Raw genomic sequence first — 27016 nt, forward strand, 5'->3', positions numbered from 1 at the left:
GGGGAAAGTTGGAGGGTGGCAGAGGATAAGAATAGGAGGGGAATTTAGAAGGGGTGCTAGAAATGATGATTTGGGGGAATTTGTGTTGGGAGAGGGAATGGGGAAGAGGATTTGTGCTTGGGAGGGGGGGTGGGGGATTTGGGGGGTTTCTGCCAGAAGAGGTGATATGGAAGAGGGGGAGGGAAATCATGCTAGGAGGGATGATTTGTGCTAGGAGGGGAAATTGGGGGGGGAGGGATTTGTGCTAGGAGGTGGGATTAGGATTGGGGGAGGATTTGTGCTCGGAGGGGAAATTTGAGGGGTAGAGGATTTGTGCTAGAAGGGGAAATTTGAGAGGGAGAGGATGTGTGCTAGGACGGGTGATTTTATTTTAGGGGGGGGGGGGGGTTTCCAGGCGGATTTGGTGAGAGGGAGAATTGGAGCTTGAAGGGGGGGGGATGGACAAAGATTTGTGCTGGCAGGGGCAGATTTGTACTGGGAGGAGGGTGAATTTATGCTTAAAGGGTAAGCATGCAAATTAGTGCTCAATTTCTTTTTTTTGGTGGACTTTTGATGACACATAATGCTCATGGGGGGGAGGGTGCAGTTTGGTATATTTGCCCTGGGCTCTAGATGACCTTGTCCTGGCACTGGGTACAACCATGACTCAACTGCCTGGTTTTACTCCCCCTGGACACTCATGTGAATTACTTTTTACAGTTATTTTCTCTTATCACATGCCTCCCAGCCCAGTATTCTAATAATCTGTTTTCAATCCAGTGATATTTTGGCCATGCAGTCTCCTCTGCACCACACAGCCACTAGTCAGTATCCTCCCCTCTTGGCCTTTCCATGTGCTCAGGAATCCTTATTTACAGTAATCCGACAGAGAGCTCATACTCCAGACACAGATTCAGAATATGAGCTCACCATAGGATTAAATGGAAATTGCAAAACGCGTGTGGGCCTGGCAGAGAAGATATGTTGACAAATGGCTTTGTGATGCCAAGAAACCAACATTGCCAAAATCTTGGTGGTCTGAGTACAGGTAAGTATGAGACTGGGGACAGGGGGTGTTTAAAAAAAATAACATACAGTTATACAATATTTACATTTTGATATATGATATATTTGCAATAGGGCTGCAATCCTGAAGTGGTTAAAGTGTTCTTAAATCCAAGTACAAACGTGTATTACATTGCAGCTTACCAATCCTTAGATGTGTTTGGCTGCATTTGTTTTCTATTTTTCAAGCTTTTTTCCTTTTATTTTCACCTGTCGATCCTGCGAGCAGCCTTTTTTGTTCCACTCACTGTACTGCATGGAAGAGCGGTGTTGACACTCTAAGGTGTTGTTCTGATTTGGACTACAAACACCATCTCTGTTACTTTGTGGAGTTGCTTTGTAGATCACAGAGAACAGGAATGGCATATAACATTGTTTCAGATTTCAGTTCAATGCACAGAAAGTTACGAGCAATCCAATTCTGACAAGATCAAAACTGAAAAAACAAATGCAGCCAACACATCTAAGGATTGGTAAGCTGCAGGGCCGCCATCAAGGGGTGGCAGCCCACACACTTGTAGGGGACACCCGGGCGCAGGGCCTGCACCAACAGAATAAAGCACCTTTTTTCTTTTAGGCAGCCGCTGGCTGCCTAGAACAAACCGTGCACCGCAACAGAGAACCACTAGTCTCCACACAAGCTTCCGCAGCTGGCCGGGACACTGATTCCTCCTCCTCCATTGTGGAGAGGGATGAGAATGATTCTGGGTGGGGATGAGGATGAGAGTTACATTGTGGAGAGGGATGAGTATCATTCTGGAAGAGGATGAGCCTCTCCACAATGTAACTCTCATCCTCATCCCCACCCAGAATCATCCTCATCCCTCTCCACAATATAACGCTCATCCTCAACCCCACCTAGAATCATCCATCCCTCTCCACCATGTAACTTTTATTCTCATCCCAGTCACATGCTGGAGAGGGATGAGGATGATGGGATTAAAATGGGAAGGGGGACAAGAATGACTCTGGAGAGGGATGTTGATGATGAAAGCCGACTTGTAATGATAATTATGGGATGATGATAATGATAGGAATGGTATGTTGGGGATGAGGATGACTCTAGAGAAGGATGGCTGATAATTGCTGATGATGTCTGATGATGGCTGTCTCTGGATTGTTGTCTGATGCATTCACCATCTGGATCAGAATCAGTACATGGCGCCACGGCTCAGGATGAATTGCTCCATTAAACCACATGTGAACGCACGAAAATCACAGAGAAAATATCTAAGATAAGGGAGGGTTGTATTTCCTTAATGTTAAATCTTGAAAGCACTGATGACCTGGGTATTTTTTTCGTTTTAATATATTAAGTTGTGAGAGTGTGACTGGATGGCCGGTAGGCGGGCCCTGGGGATATGTTGGTGGTCAGGCCTTTGGGGGTTCCAGGCCTAAAGTTGTGCAAGGGGCACAAACATTTTTGATGGCTGCCCTTGTAGACTGCAATATAATAGTTTAGATATATTTTAGAAATGAATGTTGAAAATCTTGCCCAAGCCTTCTTAAAGTGGAATTAAACATAAAAGTATGTATTATAAAAGTTATGACAGAAGAGACCCTATTGGTGCCTTCTGTCAAAAAATCCTTCTCCCTGCCTCTCAGCGGTTGTGTACACTAAGCTGGGCATTTGCAACTCAGCGTACATTTACTGCACTTCTTTGTGCCACGATGGTGTAGTGTGACATCATCGCAACCCGGCCAGTCAAGTGACCCATGCGTCCGAACCCAGAAAGAAGACCAAAGAAGATGGAAACATCCTGGGAGACTGGAATGTTGACATTGCAGTGCTGGAGGGTATTGTTGCCAGGTAAGGCTAGCCATGCATTATACAATTTTCTTACAATTTTCTGTACAATTTTCTTTAGATTTACCTTTAACTATGTAGTACAAAGGCCTGCCTTATAGGATACAATTGAAAGCGTTGTTTAGTTTTGACCTTCTATTATATGGTTTTTGGTAAATCTAACAGAAGATTGTACAAGAAAATTGAACATGTATGGCCAGCCTTAGTCTGCCATGTTGTGTGTATCTGTAAGTTGCACTGTTTCTAACTCGGACTTCACTCAAATAAAATAGTGACAAATAATCATAAAGAATAAAGACCTACAAATATCACACTATGTATACAGTGCAATGTGCAGCCATTCACAATGTGCAAAAATATGCTGTCGTGCTCATAAAACCAAAAGACAAAAAGCAAAAATTAGCTGCAGTAATTGCAATTAATTAAACTAATGAGTCCAGAGTTCATGAAAAGTGACTGGTGCAACAACGACTCAAGCAAAAGTATATTTCAAATTCGTAAAAGAATGTTCTCATGCAAACAAATGATTCCAAAGTGCATGTGCATCACCACCGTGCCCAAACAAGAAGATTGGCTGCTTACCAGATGGAGTGATCCCACCAAGAGATCATATGCATGTGTGTATTCACCTCTGAAGGTGGGTAGTCAGCCAGCCTTAGTTACATAGGTTGAAAAAGACACCAGTCCACCCAGTTCAACCTATGATGAGTGTGTGTGTTTATGTCAATAGTACATTGTATACCCCTGTATGTTGTGTTCGTTAAGGTGTCCATCGAATAGTTTTTTGAAACTATCGATGCTCCCTGCTGATACCACTGCTTAGTGGATCCAAGCTCACGTATCTCACAGCGTATGTTGGTGAAAACAACAGAGAAGGCTCATAGTGCATTACTGTGTAGAAACTGGTTTATTAAAAAACAAGATTGCACTTACAGCAAAGATCTTAAGATCAGGCAGAAAATCATTCCTTGTGTTCGGCCGCCTGCAGAACAGTCTGCACGTGCTAACGTCACGCTACTACCTGTGACCCGACGCGTTTCCTCTCAGAAGGCATCGACTGGGAATTAAGTCTGACATATTGTGCTACTATGTGGTGCACTATGGCTAAAAGCTCCCAGGGCCCATTTTTTATTTTTATTTATTTGTTTTGTAGATGTTTAATTCCACTTTAAGTCTTATTCTTGTTAGTAAAAAAAAAATCTGGTGTAGTAACAGGCTCAAGCACCGTGCTGCATTTAAATGTGGCTCACAGGATGACACAGGCTGGAGACCTCCGCTTAATACTAATGGCTCTCCCATAATGACTTTTTTCCCTTTATCTACTGAAATGTCATCTTGAGAAAAATACAACACATCCACTGTTGTGTGTTCAAGACATGACTGAGAGACAAACTTCAGATGGAAAGAGGGAAAGAGCTGCTCCAGGCCACATCAATGTGCTCTTTTGTTGGAGTATTCATCCTGAGTACCTCACATAGGCCTGGGGTGAAAGGTCATTTGAGGGATATTAAGACTCTGTGTTGCTGTGCTGAAGAATTCATGGTCCTCAGGGAACACAGCTCTGCCCCATTGTGCTTTCTGCAAATGGCAGATATATTGCAGCATTTATTCTGCTTATATTGTTGCCATTCAGCTCATTGGAAGCCTCTGTGGTTATTTTTAGACGGCTGTATTTCACCGGCATCTTTAGTGCTTATGTCTTAGTTGGCTGGTAGCTATAGTAGCTTTGTTACAGTGTTGCTTACGGGAAAGAAAACATCTATGTGATTGCTTGGTTCTTGTCTTCTTTCGTGTGCTGTGACATTTATATCGTTGCTGGAAAATCTATGCCCTCTGTAACACCCAACTAGCTCAAATTAAGTCGCTGACATTTTCTGTTTCCTTTCTTAACACAGATACAAAATGCATTTAGCCAGCGATGGTTTTGGATAGTCAGGTGGTACTGTGGGCTTTGGTTTTTATAGTGGCAACTTATGCTCAATTTTTTTTTTTTTTTTTTTTTAAACGATTGAATCCACAAACAATGGAATATCAATAACGTTCCTAATGATTGTTTTAGTTAGTGGTGTACCAAAATTAAAATTACGGAAGTGAAAATTCAGGATGCACTTGGCCGAAACTGAAACCCAAATTGACGGTTTTTAAAAAATATATATATATTTTTATAAATAATTGTATTATATTTGACTTTTTAATTCATGAATGTCATGAATTTAAATGAATATTAATTTATTGTCAGTCATTATCGGCTCCTTTTTAAAGCGGTGTTAAAAATCCTGCTTGCTGCATTTTTGTATAAGAAGTCACCCAAGCTCTACCTTAATGAAAGGATAATGTGCTGTGTGTCGGTGCTCTGGCTATCCCGTCCAACATGAATCCATAAAAATCAAAAACCAGCACACGATCGCTAATTTCTAAGATGTTGTAACTGCTTCAGTGCAAAATAAAATTTCATAAGAAGGAGCGATCGTGTGCTGGCTTTTGATTTTTATGGATTCTTGCTGCATTTTTGGTGCATATTTGGGAAACCGCACTTCCCTATTGAAATGCATTAAAAATACAGCAAAAATGCATAAAAAATGCACCCATGTTGCATTTTTGATGCATTTTTCGAGTCACATGACCTATGAAAAAAACACTATAAGTAAGGTAATATTGCAGCAAAATCACGGGCATTTCAGCAGCCATTAACAACACTTTTTTTTTCTTTTGGCACAACGCTGAAAACCTAATTTTCAGCCAATAATTTTCGACGCCTCAGTAGTTTTAGTCTTTTAGATCGGATTTGAGGACATAAATTATCAATCATTTTGTATCCGTTGGCAGCACTGATACTTTGTTTAGGAATCTAATTGTATTTGGTTCCATCAGTTTATGAGGTTACATTATGTAAACAGAGATGCAGTTGCTAACTTACTATCATAGGTTATGAACGTATCCTAAAGTGGAATTCCAGGCTATAATTCCAGCCGTTGCCGGCACTCTCTCCTCTCCCCTGAAGCCGGCTCCTGGGGAGATCACGCAACTAGACCGGCCTTGAGAATAGGTAAGTATAAGAATCTTCTTTCTACAAGATAGTTAGAATAGAGGTTAGAAGGGGGTGGGAGTAAATTTAAAGGATAAGGTCACCTTTGTAAAAAAATAATAATTGCATATCTTTTTGCATGTAAAAAAGTGTGCATGTATTCTTTTTTTTATTAGGAGTCTGCAGAGCATTGCACCGGTGATCAGCAGGTCACGGGTGCAATCTCAGGCTCCTGCAGACTGTCAGTGTATCTGTCTGCTCATACCTTTATAAGCCCTGGTAGTTCATTGACAACTACAAGCTGTCAGGTGCAAATTTCCACCACTTTTCTGTATGTGGCATATTGTGGCATCTTGCTTGATTATTTATCAAAGTGTGTGTGGCTACCATACATGGCTAATAGGAGCTGTTGTCCACTACAGCCAATCAGAATCTCCCTTTCATCCTCCCATACTCCTCTCTAGTGTGTTTTGTACCTGTGATGAAAGTAAATCCAATGACATCTTCATTTGTCTGATAGGGCTATATTTATCAGGTATCATGTCATTGCTGCCAAAGACATAATAGCAACCAGTTAGATTCAGACCTCAGTAAATTGCAGCTTTAGAATCAATCCTTGCATCTGAATTAATGCTGAAAAATTCTTAACTTAGGCACTTTAATAAAGATTCCCCGAAGTCCATTTTATTTGTATTTTATTCTCTTTTAAGGCAGAACTTTACGCATAACAAGTTGTTAAAAAAGAATGTTCTTTAGCAAGGACCATACGTTCTACAGTAATAATTATGCTGCCAAAATGAGTGTGTGCTGTAAATTGCCTCCAGCATTGCTTCTGTTTCATCTTGCTGGAGGCTGCCATTTTGTTGAAGCCAGGAGTCCCTGGGCAGGTTCACTTGGTGTATGGCCAGCTTTATTGTTTGCAAACTGTGACCCTCTAACTTGCCTTATGTGACCACCTATATACATCTTCATAAACCATTGTAGAATTGAACTCTCTAAATAGGAAGTGCTGAATGGTAATAGGATTATCCTATTTTAGATTCCATGTGTAACAGATCTTTGCTTTGTGGGTTTACTTCTTTCTTTGCAATTGAGTTTATGCAGGCAGATCCTATTACACCATATTTTGTGTCAATAACTCGATTTTATCTTTTTAATTAGATTCTCCGTAGAAATCAGCTCCGGTTTAGTTGAAGTAATCTCTCCTCCTGCTGCCTATTATCCAGATTTGACAAATTTAAAGGAAACTTTTGGAGATTCAAAGGAGAGAGTAAGGTAGGTCATACAGCAGTGGTCTCCAAACTGTGCCTCAGGGATCCGATGTGGCCCATTGCTTGCCTTTATTTGGCCTTGGGGGCACTATTTCTTCCACTGATACAACTCTATTCCTTCCACTGATACGAGACACTAATCCTTCCACTGATACGAGACCCTATTCCTTGCACTGATACGGGGCAGTATTCCTTCCACTGATACGAGACACCATTCCTTCCACTAATATGAGGCACCATTCCTTCCACTGATACGAGGCACCTTTCCTTCCACTTATACGAGGCACCTTTCCTTCCACTTATACGAGGCACCATTCCTTCCACTGATACGAGACACTATTCCTTCCACTGATACTAGTCACTATTCCTTCCACTGATACGAGACACTATTCCTTCCACTGATACGAGGCACCATTCCTTCCACTGATACGAGACACTATTCCTTCCACTGATACAAGACACTATTCCTTCCACTGATACGAGACACTATTCCTTCCACTGATACGAGGCACTATTTGTTCCACTGATACGAGGCAGTATTCCTTGCACTGATAGGAGACACCATTCCTTCCACTGATACGAGACACCATTCCTTCCACTGATACGAGACACCATTCCTTCCACTGACACGAGGCACCATTCCTTCCACTGACACGAGACACCATTCCTTCCACTGATACGAGACACCATTCCTTCCACTGATACGAGGCACCATTCCTTCCACTGATACGAGGCACCATTCCTTCCACTGATACGAGGCACCATTCTTTCCACTGATACGAGGCACCATTCTTTCCACTGATACGAGGCACCATTCCTTCCACTGGTACGAGGCACCATTCCTTCCACTGGTACGAGGCACCATTCCTTCCACTGATACGAGACACCATTCCTTCCACTGATACGAGACACTATTCCTTCCACTGATACGAGACACTATTCCTTCCACTGATACGAGACACTATTCCTTCCACTGATACAAGGCACTAATTCTTCCACTGATACAAGACACTATTCCTTCCACTGATACAAGATATTATTCTTTCCACTGATAGGAGAAATTATTCCTTCCACTGATACGAGGCACTATTCCTTCCACTGATATGAGACACTATTCCTTCCACTGATACGAGACACTATTCCTTCCACTGATACGAGGCACTATTCCTTCCACTGATACAAGACACTATTCCTTCCACTGATACGAGGCACTAATCCTTCCACTGATACAAGACACTATTCCTTCCACTGATACGAGGCACTAATCCTTCCACTGATACAAGATACTACTCCTTCCACTGATACAAGACATTATTCTTTCCACTGATACGAGAAATTATTCCTTCCGCTGATACGAGGCAGTATTCCTTCCACTGATACGAGACACTATTCCTTCCACTGATATGAGACACTATTTGTTCCACTGATACGAGGCAGTATTCCTTGCACTGATAGGAGACACCATTCCTTCCACTGATAGGAGACACCATTCCTTCCACTGATAGGAGACACCATTCCTTCCACTGATACGAGGCACCATTCCTTCCACTGACACGAGGCACCATTCCTTCCACTGACACGAGGCACCATTCCTTCCACTGATACGAGGCACCATTCCTTCCACTGATACGAGACACCATTCCTTCCACTGATACGAGACACCATTCCTTCCACTGATACGAGACACTATTCCTTCCACTGATACGAGGCACTATTCCTTCCACTGATACAAGACACTATTCCTTCCACTGATACGAGGCACTAATCCTTCCACTGATACAAGACACTATTCCTTCCACTGATACAAGACATTATTCTTTCCACTGATACGAGAAATTATTCCTTCCGCTGATACGAGGCAGTATTCCTTCCACTGATACGAGACACTATTCCTTCCACTGATATGAGACACTATTTGTTCCACTGATACGAGGCAGTATTCCTTGCACTGATAGGAGACACCATTCCTTCCACTGATACGAGACACCATTCCTTCCACTTATACGAGGCACCATTCCTTCCACTGATACGAGGCACCATTCTTTCCACTGATACGAGGCACCATTCTTTCCACTGATACGAGGCACCATTCCTTCCACTGATACGAGGCACCATTCCTTCCACTGATACGAGACACCATTCCTTCCACTGATACGAGACACCATTCCTTCCACTGATACGAGACACTATTCCTTCCACTGATACAAGACACTATTCCTTCCACTGATACGAGGCACTAATCCTTCCACTGATACAAGACACTATTCCTTCCACTGATACAAGACATTATTCTTTCCACTGATACAAGACATTATTCCTTCCGCTGATCCGAGGCAGTATTCCTTCCACTGATACGAGACACTATTCCTTCCACTGATATGAGACACTATTTGTTCCACTGATACGAGGCAGTATTCCTTGCACTGATAGGAGACACCATTCGTTCCACTGATACGAGACACCATTCCTTCCACTGACACGAGGCACCATTCCTTCCACTGATACGAGGCACCATTCTTTCCACTGATACGAGGCACCATTCCTTCCACTGATACGAGGCACCATTCCTTCCACTTATACGAGACACCATTCCTTCCACTGATACGAGACACTATTCCTTCCACTGATACGAGACACCATTCCTTCCACTGACACGAGGCACCATTCCTTCCACTGACACGAGACACCATTCCTTCCACTGATACGAGACACCATTCCTTCCACTGATACGAGGCACCATTCCTTCCACTGATACGAGGCACCATTCCTTCCACTGATACGAGGCACCATTCTTTCCACTGATACGAGGCACCATTCTTTCCACTGATACGAGGCACCATTCCTTCCACTGGTACGAGGCACCATTCCTTCCACTGGTACGAGGCACCATTCCTTCCACTGGTACGAGGCACCATTCCTTCCACTGATACGAGACACCATTCCTTCCACTGATACGAGACACTATTCCTTCCACTGATACGAGACACTATTCCTTCCACTGATACGAGACACTATTCCTTCCACTGATACAAGGCACTAATTCTTCCACTGATACAAGACACTATTCCTTCCACTGATACAAGATATTATTCTTTCCACTGATAGGAGAAATTATTCCTTCCACTGATACGAGGCACTATTCCTTCCACTGATATGAGACACTATTCCTTCCACTGATACGAGACACTATTCCTTCCACTGATACGAGGCACTATTCCTTCCACTGATACAAGACACTATTCCTTCCACTGATACGAGGCACTAATCCTTCCACTGATACAAGACACTATTCCTTCCACTGATACGAGGCACTAATCCTTCCACTGATACAAGATACTACTCCTTCCACTGATACAAGACATTATTCTTTCCACTGATACGAGAAATTATTCCTTCCGCTGATACGAGGCAGTATTCCTTCCACTGATACGAGACACTATTCCTTCCACTGATATGAGACACTATTTGTTCCACTGATACGAGGCAGTATTCCTTGCACTGATAGGAGACACCATTCCTTCCACTGATAGGAGACACCATTCCTTCCACTGATAGGAGACACCATTCCTTCCACTGATACGAGGCACCATTCCTTCCACTGACACGAGGCACCATTCCTTCCACTGACACGAGGCACCATTCCTTCCACTGATACGAGGCACCATTCCTTCCACTGATACGAGACACCATTCCTTCCACTGATACGAGACACCATTCCTTCCACTGATACGAGACACTATTCCTTCCACTGATACGAGGCACTATTCCTTCCACTGATACAAGACACTATTCCTTCCACTGATACGAGGCACTAATCCTTCCACTGATACAAGACACTATTCCTTCCACTGATACAAGACACTATTCCTTCCACTGATACAAGACATTATTCTTTCCACTGATACGAGAAATTATTCCTTCCGCTGATACGAGGCAGTATTCCTTCCACTGATACGAGACACTATTCCTTCCACTGATATGAGACACTATTTGTTCCACTGATACGAGGCAGTATTCCTTGCACTGATAGGAGACACCATTCCTTCCACTGATACGAGACACCATTCCTTCCACTTATACGAGGCACCATTCCTTCCACTGATACGAGGCACCATTCTTTCCACTGATACGAGGCACCATTCTTTCCACTGATACGAGGCACCATTCCTTCCACTGATACGAGGCACCATTCCTTCCACTGATACGAGACACCATTCCTTCCACTGATACGAGACACCATTCCTTCCACTGATACGAGACACTATTCCTTCCACTGATACAAGACACTATTCCTTCCACTGATACGAGGCACTAATCCTTCCACTGATACAAGACACTATTCCTTCCACTGATACAAGACATTATTCTTTCCACTGATACAAGACATTATTCCTTCCGCTGATCCGAGGCAGTATTCCTTCCACTGATACGAGACACTATTCCTTCCACTGATATGAGACACTATTTGTTCCACTGATACGAGGCAGTATTCCTTGCACTGATAGGAGACACCATTCCTTCCACTGATACGAGACACCATTCCTTCCACTGACACGAGGCACCATTCCTTCCACTGATACGAGGCACCATTCTTTCCACTGATACGAGGCACCATTCCTTCCACTGATACGAGGCACCATTCCTTCCACTTATACGAGACACCATTCCTTCCACTGATACGAGACACTATTCCTTCCACTGATACGAGACACTATTCCTTCCACTGATACGAGGCACTATTCCTTCCACTGATACGAGGCACCATTCTTTCCACTGATACGAGACGCCATTCCTTCCACTGATACGAGACACCATTCCTTCCACTTATACGAGACACCATTCCTTCCACTGATACGAGACACTATTCCTTCCACTGATACGAGACACTATTCCTTCCACTGATACGAGACACTATTCCTTCCACTGATACGAGACACTATTCCTTCCACTGATACGAGACACTATTCCTTCCACTGATACGAGACACTATTCCTTCCACTGATACGAGACACTATTCCTTCCACTGATACGAGACACCATTCCTTCCACTGATACGAGACACTATTCCTTCCACTGATACGAGACACTATTCCTTCCACTGATACGAGACACTATTCCTTCCACTGATACGAGGCACGATTCCTTCCACTGATACGAGGCACCATTCCTTCCACTTATACGAGGCACCATTCCTTCCACTGATACGAGGCACCATTCTTTCCACTGATACGAGGCACCATTCTTTCCACTGATACGAGGCACCATTCTTTCCACTGATACGAGGCACCATTCCTTCCACTGATACGAGGCACCATTCCTTCCACTGATACGAGGCACCATTCCTTCCACTGATACGAGGCACCATTCCTTCCACTGATACGAGACACTAATCCTTCCACTGATACGAGACACTATTCCTTCCACTGATACGAGACACTATTCCTTCCACTGATACGAGACACCATTCCTTCCACTGATACGAGACACCATTCCTTCCACTGATACGAGACACCATTCCTTCCACTGATACGAGACACTATTCTGCCAACTGACATCAACATTGGGACACCATTTCTCCCACTGGCACCAACAGTGGGGCACTATTCCTACCCCTGCTATCAAATGTTTACTCCTACTGATGCAAGGAAAATCTTTCACTCCTGCTGGCCATAGTTTGGCCCTCCTAAAGTCTGAAGGACAAAAGGAGCACAGGAGCTGTGTAAAAGGAAGCTTGTCGCTTTTCATTTTTTTCTTCGTGTCTGTAAAAATTATAAAGGCATTCTGTTTAGTATAAATGGATAAGTATAGTGTGTTTACAGTCAGCACATTTTTGAGTTATACATACAGTGCTTACTTTTGAAGCGAAAATCCAGGTAGATATAAAAGGCACACATTACTGCTGCTTTGTATTCATTAAAGCAGTTGTATACCCTGCTTGGTGATTTTTACCCACAGGTAAACCTATGATAAGGCCTACCTGTAGGTAAAATTAATATCTCCTGCATGGTTTAGGAGATATTCACCCTGCATGTAGCCACTGACGTCAGTGGCATATACACTCTGAAGGTCCGGCGTATCATGCCAGAACGGAGGGCTCCCACGCGCATGTGTGGGAGTGAAGTTGTTGCGGCTCCGGCCACTTACAGCGCCGGAGCTCGCTAACCCGGAAGAAAAGCTGGGGGGAACATGTCAGCCTCCTCAGCGGTGATTAGGCGCCGCTGCAGGGGCTTAGTTCTAAGGTAAGTATTTCATAATGTGCTATTGTCTTGCAGTTTTTTTTTTCCAGCAGTTTACTACCGCTTTAAGACTTTTAAAAAAAATAAATGCAGTGGAAGTACCTGATTTTGACTTTCAGTACCCGCACAGCCAAGCTTTGGGAGGGAAAAGCAGCGCAAGCCAATCAGTTGTGCTGCAGTGCAAGGATATGCTCATAGCAAGAAAAAAATAGAGATGAGCTCATCAATCTGCTGCTTGTCCTTTACTGTCCAGTCACAGGCTTGGGGTGGGACAAAGTCAGTATATGTTATTTAGGAGCAGCAGAGAAATATTGTCTCCTGCATTGCTACACAATGCTGTTCGGTGCGGCAGAGCTGTATAAATTAAGGACTGGCTTCACAAAAATACAAACCCTGTGATGTGAATCCTCTCCTTTGTATGTATTTCATCTGTTTATTTTGTTGCTTCACCTGGAATCCAGCTTTAAAGCATATTCCGGTTTAGGGTCCTTTCAGACGAGTGATCCGATCAGATCTGCCTGTCAGTCTTTTAGGCAGATCTGATTGGTTCCCCCATGCATCCCTATGGGGCAGCGGATGTCAGCGGAGACATGTCCGCTGCCATCCGCATCCGATCCTGTCCATGAAATCCGGATGAATGGAAACCCTATTTTCCATCTGTCCAGGGGATCGGATGAGAGCGAGCAGGCGGTCCGCTCTCATCCGATTCCCCCATAGAGATGCATGGGGCTCTGACATCTCCCTCTCTGCACACAGAGCGGAGAGGGAGCGGTCACCTTCCTGCTCAGCGGGGATCAGTGTATTGATCACCCGCTGAGCAGCACGGATCCGCCAACAGAGGCGGACCGTGTGAAAGAAGCCTTAGGCATTTGTCAGTTTGTACTTGCACTAAAGTACACATTTTATGTGGACTTCTAAAATGAATTAAAAAAAAATATTCAAATGTTTATTTGTCTTCTTACAGATGGAGAACCAAACAGAATTTAGACTATTGCTTTCTTATGATGTATGCTCAGCGGAAGGGTATTTATTACATTCAGGTAATTCTTTTCTGTTTACATAATTAGATGTACTGGTAAATGCAATTTAGTGTGGAAAAAGTAGCCTTTTGATCTTACTATGCATGTATGTATGTGCCCTTATGTGTGAAGCACAGTAGCTCAGTAAATATTCTGGAGTGCTCAGTAAGCAGAAGGGTACAGTTTCTTGCTGAGGTCACTTTGGCATTGTAAAACCTGTTTACAGTATATATTAATAAAAGTATTAGGATGCCTGCCTTTACACGCACATGAACTTTAATGGCATCTCAGTCTTAGTCTGTAGGGTTCAATATTGATTTGGCCCACCCTTTGCAGCTATAACAGCTTCAACTCTTCTGGGAAGGCTTTCCACCAGGTTTAGGAGTGTGTCTATGGGAATTTAATATAATTGGGCTGTCTGGCGAGTTGGAGGGAGACTGCACACAGGAGCGTTGCCTGGGACCTTACTCCATTTGGAGGATTGTCATCTTGAGAGTTTTGACTCTGTCCCAGCCAAGTTGTGCCTGTCTGGTTTGCTAAAATAGCAAGGGACAAGATTCTTTGTGTTTATTTAAAATACAGTGAAATCCCCTGGGGAGCTCCTTCGGTCAATTTGAGATAACCTTCAGGAAACATTATACCAGCTGTAGACTTTTGAGGCATATGTTGCTGTTTTATTAACTCAACCTTCTGATTTGAAGGCTTTTCCTGTGGTTTGGCTTGTTCCTCCTCTATGGTGTGATGCATGTTTGGCGGTTGACTTAATCTCCCTTCATTTAAGGGCAATTTTCCATTTACAACTTCCTCCACTCTATGGGCTAAAGTTCAGTTATTTGAGAATGTTAACTTGTGAAAGATGTTCGTCAGTCTCCTGAAGAAGCCATTACAAGATGGTGAAACATGTTGAGCAGACATAATCAAGTGCTTTCTCCTTTCTTTTATATGTTTTAAAAGAATTCATATTCATGTTTGTACTATTGTCTTTAATAAAATATGTCTAAATGTTTTTTACAAAAAAAATTTTTTTCTCCATTATTTAATAATTTATCAGCACCTTAAAAGTCCCATTACCCAATTTGTTCTTTTTTGTGTCTATGGGAATGTTTGACCATTCTTCCAGAAGTGAGGTCAGGCACTGATGAGGACGAGAAGGCCTGGCTCATAGTCTCCACTCTAATTCATCCCAAAGATGTTCTATTGGGTTGAGGGCAGGACTCTGTGCAGACCAGTCAAGTTCTTCCACCCAAAAATCGCTCATTCATATCATTATGGACCTTGCTGCACTGGTCCAATCATTTGGTGGAGGGGGGATAATGGTGTGAGATTGTTTTTCAGGGGCTGGGCTTGACCCCTTGGTTCAGTGAAGGGAAGTCTGAAAGAGGATGTACAGCCAAAGCTCGTTTGGCTATACATCTCCTATGGATCACAGGAGTGCAACCCATTTTGCACTCCTGTGACCCGTTTTCAGCTGAGAGCAGGCTGAAGTCCGCTCCCTGCTAACGTCACAGAAGTTGGTCCAGGCTCCACGTCATCAAGACAATGGAAGTCGAGATCCGCCAGGTGCCTGGACCGACACGCAGCTCAGTCTCTCAGCGAGCTACTGAGAGACTCAGCTGGCGGCTCCCTTACCCTCCACAGCCCAGCGCTCCAATGAGCAAGGAGGGGGTAGAGCAGAGAGCTGCCGACTGACAGTCAGCAGCTCTCTGCTCGGGGAGCTGTCAGAACTGAGCAATCAGTGGTATTTGATTGCTCGGTTCTCAGTGTAGAGGTGCCTGGGGACAGTTGTGGCATCCACCTAGGTAAGTATAATTGGGGAAAAAAAATAAAGCCCATACATCTCCTTTAAGGCGTTAGGATACCAAAACATTTGGGCAATTTCATGCTCCCAACTTTGTGGGAACAGTTTGGGGATGGCCCTTTCCTGTTCCAACATGACTGCGCACCAGTGCACAAAGCAAGACACGGATGAGCGAGTTTGGGGCGGAGGAACTTGACTGGCCTGCATCCTGACCTCAACTCAATAGAACACCTTTGGGATGAATTAGAGCTAGACTGCGAGCCAGGCCTTCTCTCCAACATCAGTGCCTGACCTCACAAATGTGCTTCTGGAAGAATGGTCAATCATTCCCATAGACTCACTCCTAAACCTGTGTACAGCTTTCCCAGAAGAGTTGAAGCTGTTATAGCTGCAAAGGGTGGGCCAACTCAATATCCAACCCTACGGACTAAGATGCCATAAAAGTTCATGTGCTTGTAAAGCCAGGCATCCTAATACTTTTGGTAATAGTGTGTGTGTGTGTGTATATATATATATATATATATATATATATATATATATATATATATATATATATACACACACTGTATATTAGAATCCCTATTATTAATTTCATAAAAAGTTATTTGTTATTCCTTGTTACAGCTTGAAGATGATATTGTTGCCAAACAGAATTACTTCAGTACTATCAAGAATTTTGCACTTCAGTTATCTTCAGAAGACTGGATGATTTTGGAATTTTCTCAGTTAGGATTCATTGGTAAGGAATTTGAAATTTGTAGAGTGCAGACTACTACATTTTACCTGTGGTTGAGCAAAGAGTATAGCTAAACATGTTGGAGATATATAGTTTCTGAGGCATTCATTTTCTTACATCTACATGACATTGCATGATCATGCCACCATCTTGACCCTATAGTTGGTAAGGTTGAAAAAAGACACAAGTCCATCTTGCTCAACCAATAAAAAACAAAAAACCGTAAAGAAAACCCAACCTTACAACCCCATATACACAATTGTATACCTGCACTTGATCCAGAGGAAGGCGAAGAACCCCCAGCAAAGCATGATTCTATTTGCTACAGCAGGGGAAACAAATTCCTTCCAAGTGATATTAAAGGGTTGTGTTTTTTTTCCCCCTAAATAACAAACATGTATTACTTAAATACTTTTGCCGAATGCCCCCATAGCAAGCCGCTCTTAGCAGCATAAGACATGCACAGCACGACTCGGCCCAGGCCATGCTCCCTCCTCACTGGCTGTGTCTCAGCCAATGAGGAGAGAAAGATCCGGGCAGACCCTCGTGGACATCGCTGGATCAAGATGGGGCTCAGGTAAGTATAAGGAGGGGCTGAATAGGAAGCTGCACACAGAAGGTTTTTTATCTTCATGCATAGAATGCATGAAGGTTAAAAAAAACATTCAGTCTTTACAGCCACAGTTGGTTGTCTTCTTCCATAATCTAAATGCTATTTACAGTAGTAATGTTTCTACTCAATCTATCTGTATAGTGATAGATGCATCTATTAGAAATGCCTGGTAATATCATCACTTTTATCTTTAAACATTTTCTTCATCCCTACTGTGAACCCCCAGGCAATGTGCACACACCCTCCAAAGGATCAAGCTGATAGTTATCTCTGCTTCATTGCAGTTCATATTGAAGTAAGCATATTTCCACACGGGGAATATTCTTAGATAGCAAAGGGATAACAGGAATTTTAACTGTGATCTAGAAGCATTCACTTCGTTAAGCTCCTTTCAGTTCTTTGTTTAGATGTTGAGCTTAGTTGTGTGTCACCCTGAGCAGGGAGAATGGCTGGCCTTCAGTCATTCATGAATGACTGCCGTCTGTATCCTAGCCATCAAGTACTGTAGATGGCAGTGGCCATCTGCGTCTTAACAGCTAAGATTGCTAGGTGGCAGGGACTGACTGCTGCAGTAATTCTGTGTATGCGCCACCGCCTCATGATTGTTGGCCGCCTGCTTCTTCGGAACCAAAGACTGCCACTGTTCTAACAACCAAGGATGCTAGGTGGCATTGTAGGACCTGCCTGTGTCTCAGGAACCAATAGGGTACATGTTACGCTGTATGCATGTAAACATAAAACAAATGTGTGAGAGCTGTAGGTTGCTTGCATCCCGGCAACCAAGGAAGCTAGGCAGTTGGGTCTGTTCACATCATAGCAACAAGGCAGCAGTGGGCTAATGTGTCTTAGCAACTAAGCATGCTAGGCAGCAGAAGTCACCTGTGTCCTAGTAACCAAAGACGCTAAGTGGCAGGGACTGCCTGTATCCTATCATCCAATGATGCTAGGCGGTAGGATCTGCCTGTGTCCCAGCAACCAATTGCATACATATTCTTTGGATACTGGGTGTGTGTAATCGTATAGCACAAAGGTGTGAGTACTGAAGTGTTTCATAATGAATATGCCTTACAGGTTTTTGGCCTGTTTTTGTTTGGTTCACAGGGGAATTTTTATTTAGATCATATCATAAACTGCAAGCTCAAATAACTTGATTGAACTTAGGCAGCCAAATGTGTAATAAGTTGTCCATCCATGTAAGTTTCCACATTCTCACACCACACATTTGAATCATACAGTAGATAACAAAAATAGTGGTATGGTGGCATCTTCTGCAAATGTGGTCATTCTAGAGTCATAATTTCCTTCCTCTATTCTCTGTTTAAGTGGTTATTTATCAGACCGTATAACAATAAATCCTCTAATTGTAGGTAGCAATAGGCTGAGAACTAATGTTACTGATTTATCTCTTCCTTCTGAGAATGCGGTCAGTGGGGAATGAAAAGAAAAAATCGCAATCTGAATGGACAAGTTTGGTGTTCAGAGGTTATCTGTTGAATGTTACCCAAATCATGCGTAGAACAATGGTACAGCACACTATAAGATTTGGCTTACATTATGTGTTCCAGCTCTGTGACATTGCATTGTCTGTTTCCATTTCAGGGAAAATGTTTCAAGCACCTGATATAACACTCATTGTTGAGTTCATTTTTATGTTCTATAAGGAGAAGCCTATTGATTGGCTCCTGGATCATATTTTATGGGTCAAGGTCTGCAACCCAGAAAAAGATGCAGTAAGTTGATTTATTTATGTCAGGGGTAGGCAAACTTAAAGGGGTAAAGATCTACCTGAAGAAAAACATGGGAGAAGTTAAATATCACCAGGCACAGTGTCGCCTCCTTAAACCTGATTTAAAACTCGAATTGCCATACTACTGTGTCGCAATCGCGTGCATTGCGCGTCAATCATGGGTTTAAATGTGGTGGTGAGGAGGCAACATATCGCCTCAAACAGGTGCATTCTGCACTTGTGAATGAGCCCTTAGTTGCATTCAGCTGCGGCACCCTTAAGGCTTGTTCACACGTAAAGTTGGGGGGTCTGTAAAATCCCTAACCCCTTTAACTGCTGAGGCAGCAGCCAAAGGTGTACACATGCCGCAGCAGGAATTAAGCCTCCTGTTGCTTTTGGTGGTTACTACCGCTTGCCAATTGCCACCCATTTAGGTAAATGGGCCACTTCACAAGCGCCTTGCAACTGCATGCTTCTGCAAAGTTTAAAGCAGGTGGTGAGAAAGCCTGCTTTACCCCTTGTTTGTTGTGCTGCACAAGGTTGCGGGGCACTTGCAGAGTGGCTTCATTCACTTGAATGGGTCATGCATGATAGGGTGTATAACTCCTGCTGTGGCTGCGACATGTGTACACCCCTGGCTACTGCAGCTAAAAGGGGTACGGTTGGGGCGGGGGTGATAAAAACATCCTAACTATGGTGTTTTACCACTCCCAAACTACTAATGTAACAACTACCCCCCCATTCACACTGAATGTGACTTTGAAATCACGCTACATCAGCGCAATTTCAAAAACTGTAGCTTGCTGACATCTGCAATTCTATGCACCTTAATAGGTGCGATTTCAAATAGCGCGATTTGAAAAATAGTTCCTGTAGTATTTTTCAAATCGCGGTATTTGAAATCGCATCTATTAAGGTGCCATAGAAAGACATTAGCTGCAATATCAGGGGTGATTTGTAAGTCGCATGTCGCACCTAAAATCACACCAGTGTGAACGGGGGCTTACTGTTCTGAGCCCCTATAAGGCTGCTTTCACACTAATGTTCTGCGGTTTACCTGTACCGCGGGTGCAGCACAGTGCATCTGCAAACTCAGGAGTTTTGGTGCGTTTTCAGAAAATGCAGGAAAGCTGCGGGTACACTGCACTGCATCCGCGGTGTGGGTAAACCACAGCATATTAGTGTAAAAGCAGCCATGTACTATTATGCCCAGTGTATTGCTGGTAGACGGTATCACTCCGCATGGGACAGAAGCCAGCACTACAAAGGAGGCATCGGCTTATGCAGCTCTTGCTCCCTACTAAAGCTCTAACTTTAAAAGTAGTCCCTCTGCATTGTACTGTTTGATGCACTGGGATGGCGGGTCAGCAAGCCAAGACCGCGATCTACCAGTCAGCCAGACAGCCAGAAACCATATGATCCTAGCTGCAAAGGCTTTATGTTTCGAGTTAGTTTGGAAATGAAACTTTTTTTTAGCTTTGGTAGTTTATCATACCAAACTTTTGTTTTCCAGCATTCAGTCTGCAAAAAGTTCAGTATCTGACCCTGCTTAGACTAAAAAAATCAGGGGTCTGCTAACTACTGGTTGCTGACCCCTGATTTTTTTAGTCTAAGCAGGGGCAGATACTGAACTTTTTGCAGACTGAATGCTGGAAAACAAAAGTTTGGTATGATAAACTACCAAAGCTAAAAAAAAGTTTTATTTCCAAACTAACTCGAAACATAAAGCCTTTGCAGCTAGGATCATATGGTTTCTGGCTGTCAGGAGCATTATGGGTGTGTTTACATCTTTTCTGCTACTCTGCATCCCTCCCAGGGTTTTAGTAGGGCCAGGAGGGACATGCGCATCCAGCCCTGTTGCCTGCAGCTGTCAAAGTCTATGGCAAGCTGTGGCTGGATGGGCGTGAATACTGTACTAAGTGGTACTCATGTATAGGGTCATATGCCTACAGAGATAAATGGCCAGAATTCAGGTCTTCGGCATACTAGGTATTCTGCTCTTATGGACCTAAACCCAAGTACCACTGAGGACAGCATTCAGCACCTTCCAGCTGCAGCTTGCCATAGACTTTGCCAAGATGCAGGCAATGGCGCTGGAGCTGTCCCTCCTGAGCAAACTAAAACTCTGGGCGAGATGTTTGGAAACAAAACTATATGCACAGTAGCCAGACACCCAGTGTGCAAGGGGCCTGAGGGTAGCCTAACTAGAAGGGGATACTTTTAGCATGCACTCCTGTCCAATGATTACTGTATGCATGGTGCTATTAATGTCTAAACACTGACTGCCCAAAGTTGCCATGTACTGTATATAGGGTGATGTCAGCTTGTATACTCAATATGCACTTACATTGGCTGCATTTGCCCATGATTTCACTTTTAAAAACTTTTTAAATGGTCTCTCTTAGCAAAGCTTCAACTACTTTACTGTTTTCTTTGTTCTTGCACTGGCAAGAAAATGTTTCATCTGATTTTCTCTTGGAACCACGGTCCTTGGTTTTAAGTTGTTTTGTGCGCTTTTTTTGTTGCAAATTAACTTTTGTATTCTGTACTTATAAGGGTTCATTGTATTAATTTAAGTATTTTGCTTTTTTCCCTAAGAAACATTGTGACAGGCAAAAGTCTAATCTTCGAATCCGTTTCCGGCCATCTTTGTTCCAGCATGTTGGCCTGCACTCTTCTTTGGCAGGGAAAATACAAAAACTCACAGTAAGTTGTAGCTTGGTTTCCGCACACAGTCTTTAGGGCTCTTTCACACTGGTGGCACAAAAGGCACTAAAAACAGGTGGGGTTTTACCCCAAACCCCCCAGGAATTCTAAAATTACAACCTGCCAAGTACACATGCCTTGACCATGATGCTTTACTTCGCAGCCATGGCAGTTTGACATGCAGTTGTTTGTCTGCTTTCCTTGTCAAGCCTGTAATTGCTTTATATTCTGCTGTCCCTTCCTTTGTTTCCTCTTTTAGGGTGGCTCCATTGCCTTGTAGTGTCCTATGGAGCCACCCTTGAGACTTTAAAGGGTAACTCCACTTTCATGGGAAAAAAAATTGCAAATAAAAAAAAATAATATAGCATATACCAGGGCTCAAAATTTCAAGTCCTGAGCTACTAGCCAGGCCTTAAGGGTTACTCGCCACCAGTTGCCCCACCCAACCCCTACCAATGCAGCCTCACTGGTGCCCATCAATGCAACCTCAGCTGTGCCCATCAGTGCAGGCAGATCAATGCCCATCAATGCAGCCTCACCTGTGCCCATTAGCAGCCTCACCATTGTCCATTAATGCAACCTCACCTGTGCCCATCAATGCAGCCTGATCAGTGCCCATTAATGCCCATCAATTCAGCCTCACCTATGCCCATCAATACAGCCTCACATGTGCCCATCAATGCAGCCTCACCTGTGTCCATCAATGCCCCCTCTTCAGTGCCCATGAATGTAGCCTCACCAGTGTCCATCAATGCAACCTCACCTGTGCCCATAATTGCAGCCTGATCAGTGCCCATCAATGCAGCCTAATGTGTGCCCGGCAATGCAGCCTCATCACCTTGCCCGTCAATGCAGCCTCGCCTGTGCCTGTCAATGCAACCTGACCAGTGCAGGGGAAGAGAGGAAGAGGAAAGCCAGCTGGATAGTCACAGAGCGGGGATCGCCCCGCTGTAACAGCTTTTATTTAAATTGCCAGGCGCTCGCTGTCACACACAGTCCCGCCTCTTGGATCGGCTCCTTTGATAGACACCACATGTCCCGGCATTGGACCGGTGTTCTGTCTATCAAAGAGCCGGGACAGGAGGCAGTGCTGTGTGTGACGGCGAGCACCCGGCAATTAAAATGAAAGCTGTTACAGCGGGGCTCTGTGATTATACTGCCGGCTTTCCTCTTCCTCTCCTCTCTCTTCCCCTGGGCGATCGCTGGGAGAACGGCTCCCAAGGCAGCCCCACACTTGCCCTCAATCACTTTTCACTCGCAAAATGCGAGCAGGTGAGTGGAAAATTTGAGGGCTGGCATATATAGTTGTGACACAAGCCATATTGTAATTGAATGTTATTAAAACTTACCTTTCCTTTTCAATCTGCAGTACTTACATTTTCTGTAAAATGCAATATGGCTACCTGGAGGCGTTCTGTACACCATCTGTGCACAGAACGTCTCCAGGTAGCCATATTGCATTTTACAGAATTGTAATTTCTCTAGCGCTCATTGACAAACGTAGTCCTCGGTGATACACCACCTTCGGGTTATGTTGCCTCCACAGGAGCAGGACTAGACAGGAAATTAAAAAGCTCTGGCCACACCCCAGGGGCAGTCCCAGAGGGTATATCCTCTCTCTCTCTGCCTCAGCAAATCAGTTATTTTCTGTCTAGTTAGGAGTAAGGACCTAGATACCTTGCTGGGATCTTAGGTCCTGGCAAGAATTTTTTCTTAAAGGATTTTTTTAGACAGCTTTTTTCTCCAGTGTTCCTGTGAACTGGGCGACGGGCTGGATGTTGAGATCCGGTGGTCACCCCAGTTCAGCCTACGAGCGCGTGCAGGCCATAGCTCCGCGCTGGGTCGGCCGCGACAAAGTCCCATTAAAGGACTGTCCACGCGAGTTAAACGTCTCGCTGAAACGCCAAAGACCATGAGTCACGGCGTCCGTATCGGTCGACAGCCCTCCCGCCCCGGTGGAGAGGGGTACTGTCAGGAGTTGGTGCCCGCCTGGTTCCGGTATGGTGAGTAGTATGTTCCCCCTTTCCTCCTGACGGGTTTTGTGGTGAACGCGGGCCCCTCTCTGTATGGTAAGATAGAGTCCCTTTCTATCCTACAACATGACACAGATCCCCCTACTTTGAGTGTGATTTTATGTGTGCAAAAAGCCAGGAGGCTTGGTTTGGGAGCTAACAATCTAATTGTATACATGTTTTAAAGATGTAATCTGTGGCATTCTGGGAATCTTATGGGTTAAGAATAAGCTACCTACCAGTCAGAAGCCACGGACATGTAGACTGCCTTCCTAATCAGATCTCCAGCTATCAGCAGGCCTCCCGAACGGCCATACGGTCCGCCAGGGCCGGTACCGCCAACCACGCCATATCCCCATGCAGTGAGAGTGTTGTGTGCCCTGCAGCACACTGCTATTCAGTACGGGCCGCCGCCATTTTTTTTTGCTGGATCGCACGAGCCGCCATTTTGGCGTAGCCTCGTGTCTCCAGCATGGGGGCGGCCATGTTTGAGGTGATCCAAACACCTCGTGGAGCTTGGGGGAGGCGCCGGAAGGCGTACAGAGGGGCGGAGCCGCCTCCTTTCTTCCTGGGCAGCCAGCCAAAAGACTTCCTGTTTGTTAAGACAGCGCTGTAACCTGTTGCAGTTAAACTCTGAGCATCAAGTGGTGAGCCTGGGGGTTTATCTCTCTCTCGATCGATAGGGATCCCTAGCAGGTAACACTAAGGGGCTTTTGTGGCGCTGGGGGTCGAAAAAAAAAAAAAAAAAAAGAAAAGTTTTATTTTTGAATTATATTATCCAGGAAGTAACTGGAGTTATCATGGACCCTGCCACACATATTCCCCCACCTGTTTCCCTCGAGGGGGCCACGAGTGTAGAGTCATTTACAGCAATTTTGGAGTCTATGGTGGCTCGGGTGGAGGCGGCCTGTCAGGGACGGGGGTCAAGGAAGCGACCCCCGCCTACCCCTATACCATCTGACACCTCTGACTCAGATTCAGAGGTGGTCACGGCAGTTGCAGGTTCCTCTGCAAGGGCTGTTATCCCAGGTAAAGCCCCCTCAGACAGTGAGGAGGACGCTTCTTCTCCTGCTATTATTCAGGAAGAAGCATTGGTGGACGCACTAGTTGTGGCAGTGCAGGAAACCTTAAAACTTGAGGCTTTACCGGCAGAGGCAACTGAAACAGAGATTCCTTTTGGTACTAATAAGCCCATCAAGACGATGAAGGCTTTTCCTGTACCTAAATGTTTCGGTAATCAGATTAAAGGAGAATGGGAGCATTCTAAACGTACCTTTACTATTTCCAAGCGTATTGCTAGACGCTATCCGTTTGAGGAATCCATCATTAAGAAATGGACGGTACCACCAGTCGTGGATCCGCCTATTTCCAGGCTGAATAAAGCCACGGTTATTCCAGTGGAGGACACTTCGTCCTTTAAGGATCCGGTGGATCGAAAGATGGAAGCAGAGTCCCGCACCATCTTCTCTCTGATAAGGTCAGCTTTTAGACCAGTAATTGTTATTGGTCTAGTTTCCCAGACACTTACGGAATGGGCAAAAATGGTACGCCAAGATCTTAGGGGAAAAGATATTCCCCAGGAGACATCTGATTTGATGGAACAGATTATACAAGGGCTACAGTTTATCTGTGACGCAGCCTTGGACACTACTCCCTTATTAGGGCATGCATCTAAGACAGCGGTGATCCTCAGACGTGTGCTGTGGTTAAAATGCTGGTCAGCTGACCTAGGTTCCAAGAAGACCTTGACAAATCTCCCCTTTCAGGGGAATCGTCTATTTGGGGCCAACCTAGATGAAATCATTAAGGATGCCACTGGGGGCAAGAGCACTTTTTTGCCACAGGCTGCTAAAGCTAAGGGACCTCGCAACAAGCGAGGACCTTTCTTTACCGCCCATAAAGGGCGCCCGGCTGGTACTAGCGGGAAAGGCAAGACTCCTCCAGGAGGGTTCAAGAGGGGCTGGTCGGACAAGCAAAGGACCAACCCAGCCAAACCCGAAGCTAAGGAGTACACAGCCTGAAGGTGCGCCCCCACCCGGTTTCAGGGTAGGGGGACGTTTTCACCGGTATTCAGGACATTAGATCGAGCATCAACCACTACTACCGGTGCGATTCTTCCCTTCCAACATTTAAGTACTACAGGAAGCGGTAATTACCGTTCCCTGAATAGATCTTTTCCTTTACCTTTTCCTAAGATTAGTCCCGATACCTCACAGGAATCGGATCTGGTTGACCAGGTAGGCCAAGTAGCCTCTAGTCGAGTGACTTCGGTCCCTGAGGTACAACCAGAAAAGATCACCTTTCCTGATAACTATCAGGTATCTGATAAATGTGTGGGAACAGAAAACGACCAGACTTTCTCGGATGGTCGGGGCCAGATACCTCTAGGGACGCCTGGTTCAGATCCAATCAGCGCCAGTGGTCCTAGAAATTCTAGGCTGGCCTCCTCAAGCCGGCCTGGCCGACTTGGACATGTTAGTCGTAGACGTTCCGTGGGAACTTCGTCTCAGGGAGTGTCTATGGTCTCAAGGACCAATTTACCTTCATGCTTTACAGTCGCTGGGTTTAATGGCCTGGCCATTGAGACCCAAGTACTGAAGGACAGAGGTTTGTCAGCTTCAGTCATTCCTACCCTTATTAAAGCAAGGAAAGCGACTTCCAGCAAAGTCTATTATCACACATTGAAAACTTATATTGCGTGGTGCGAATCTTTAGGATTTCCTCCACGTACCTATTCGGTGACTCGAATATTGGCCTTTTTGCAACAAGGGGTTGAGCAGAAGCTAGCCTTGAGCACCATCAAGGGTCAAGTTTCAGCATTAGCAATCTTCTTTCAGAAGCCTTTAGCTACCAAATCCTTGGTGCGGAATTTCATCCAGGGGGTGCGGCACCTGGCTCCTCCAGTCCGCGCGCCCTTACCGCCATGGGATCTTAATTTGGTTTTGTTGGTTCTACAGAAACCTCCTTTTGAAAACATCAGGGAGATTCCCTTGCTTACTTTATCCCAGAAAGTGGCCTTCTTG

The 27016-nt window shown here is 44.5% G+C and overlaps 1 protein-coding gene across 1 annotated transcript in view; it reads left to right on the plus strand.

Annotated features, from left to right (window-relative positions):
- The window catches only part of MGAT4A (alpha-1,3-mannosyl-glycoprotein 4-beta-N-acetylglucosaminyltransferase A), a 172755-nt gene that overhangs the window by 122316 nt on the left and 23423 nt on the right, over window positions 1-27016 (plus strand). The window contains exons 7-11 of the mRNA XM_082245267.1: window positions 7038-7151; window positions 14348-14423; window positions 16825-16939; window positions 19149-19279; window positions 21874-21981. Coding sequence (XP_082101393.1) covers window positions 7038-7151; window positions 14348-14423; window positions 16825-16939; window positions 19149-19279; window positions 21874-21981 — 544 coding nt within the window. The remainder of the gene's footprint in view (window positions 1-7037; window positions 7152-14347; window positions 14424-16824; window positions 16940-19148; window positions 19280-21873; window positions 21982-27016) is intronic.

This window comes from Pelophylax lessonae (genome assembly GCF_965119305.1).
Source record: "Pelophylax lessonae genome assembly, chromosome: 2".
NCBI lineage: Eukaryota > Metazoa > Chordata > Amphibia > Anura > Ranidae > Pelophylax > Pelophylax lessonae.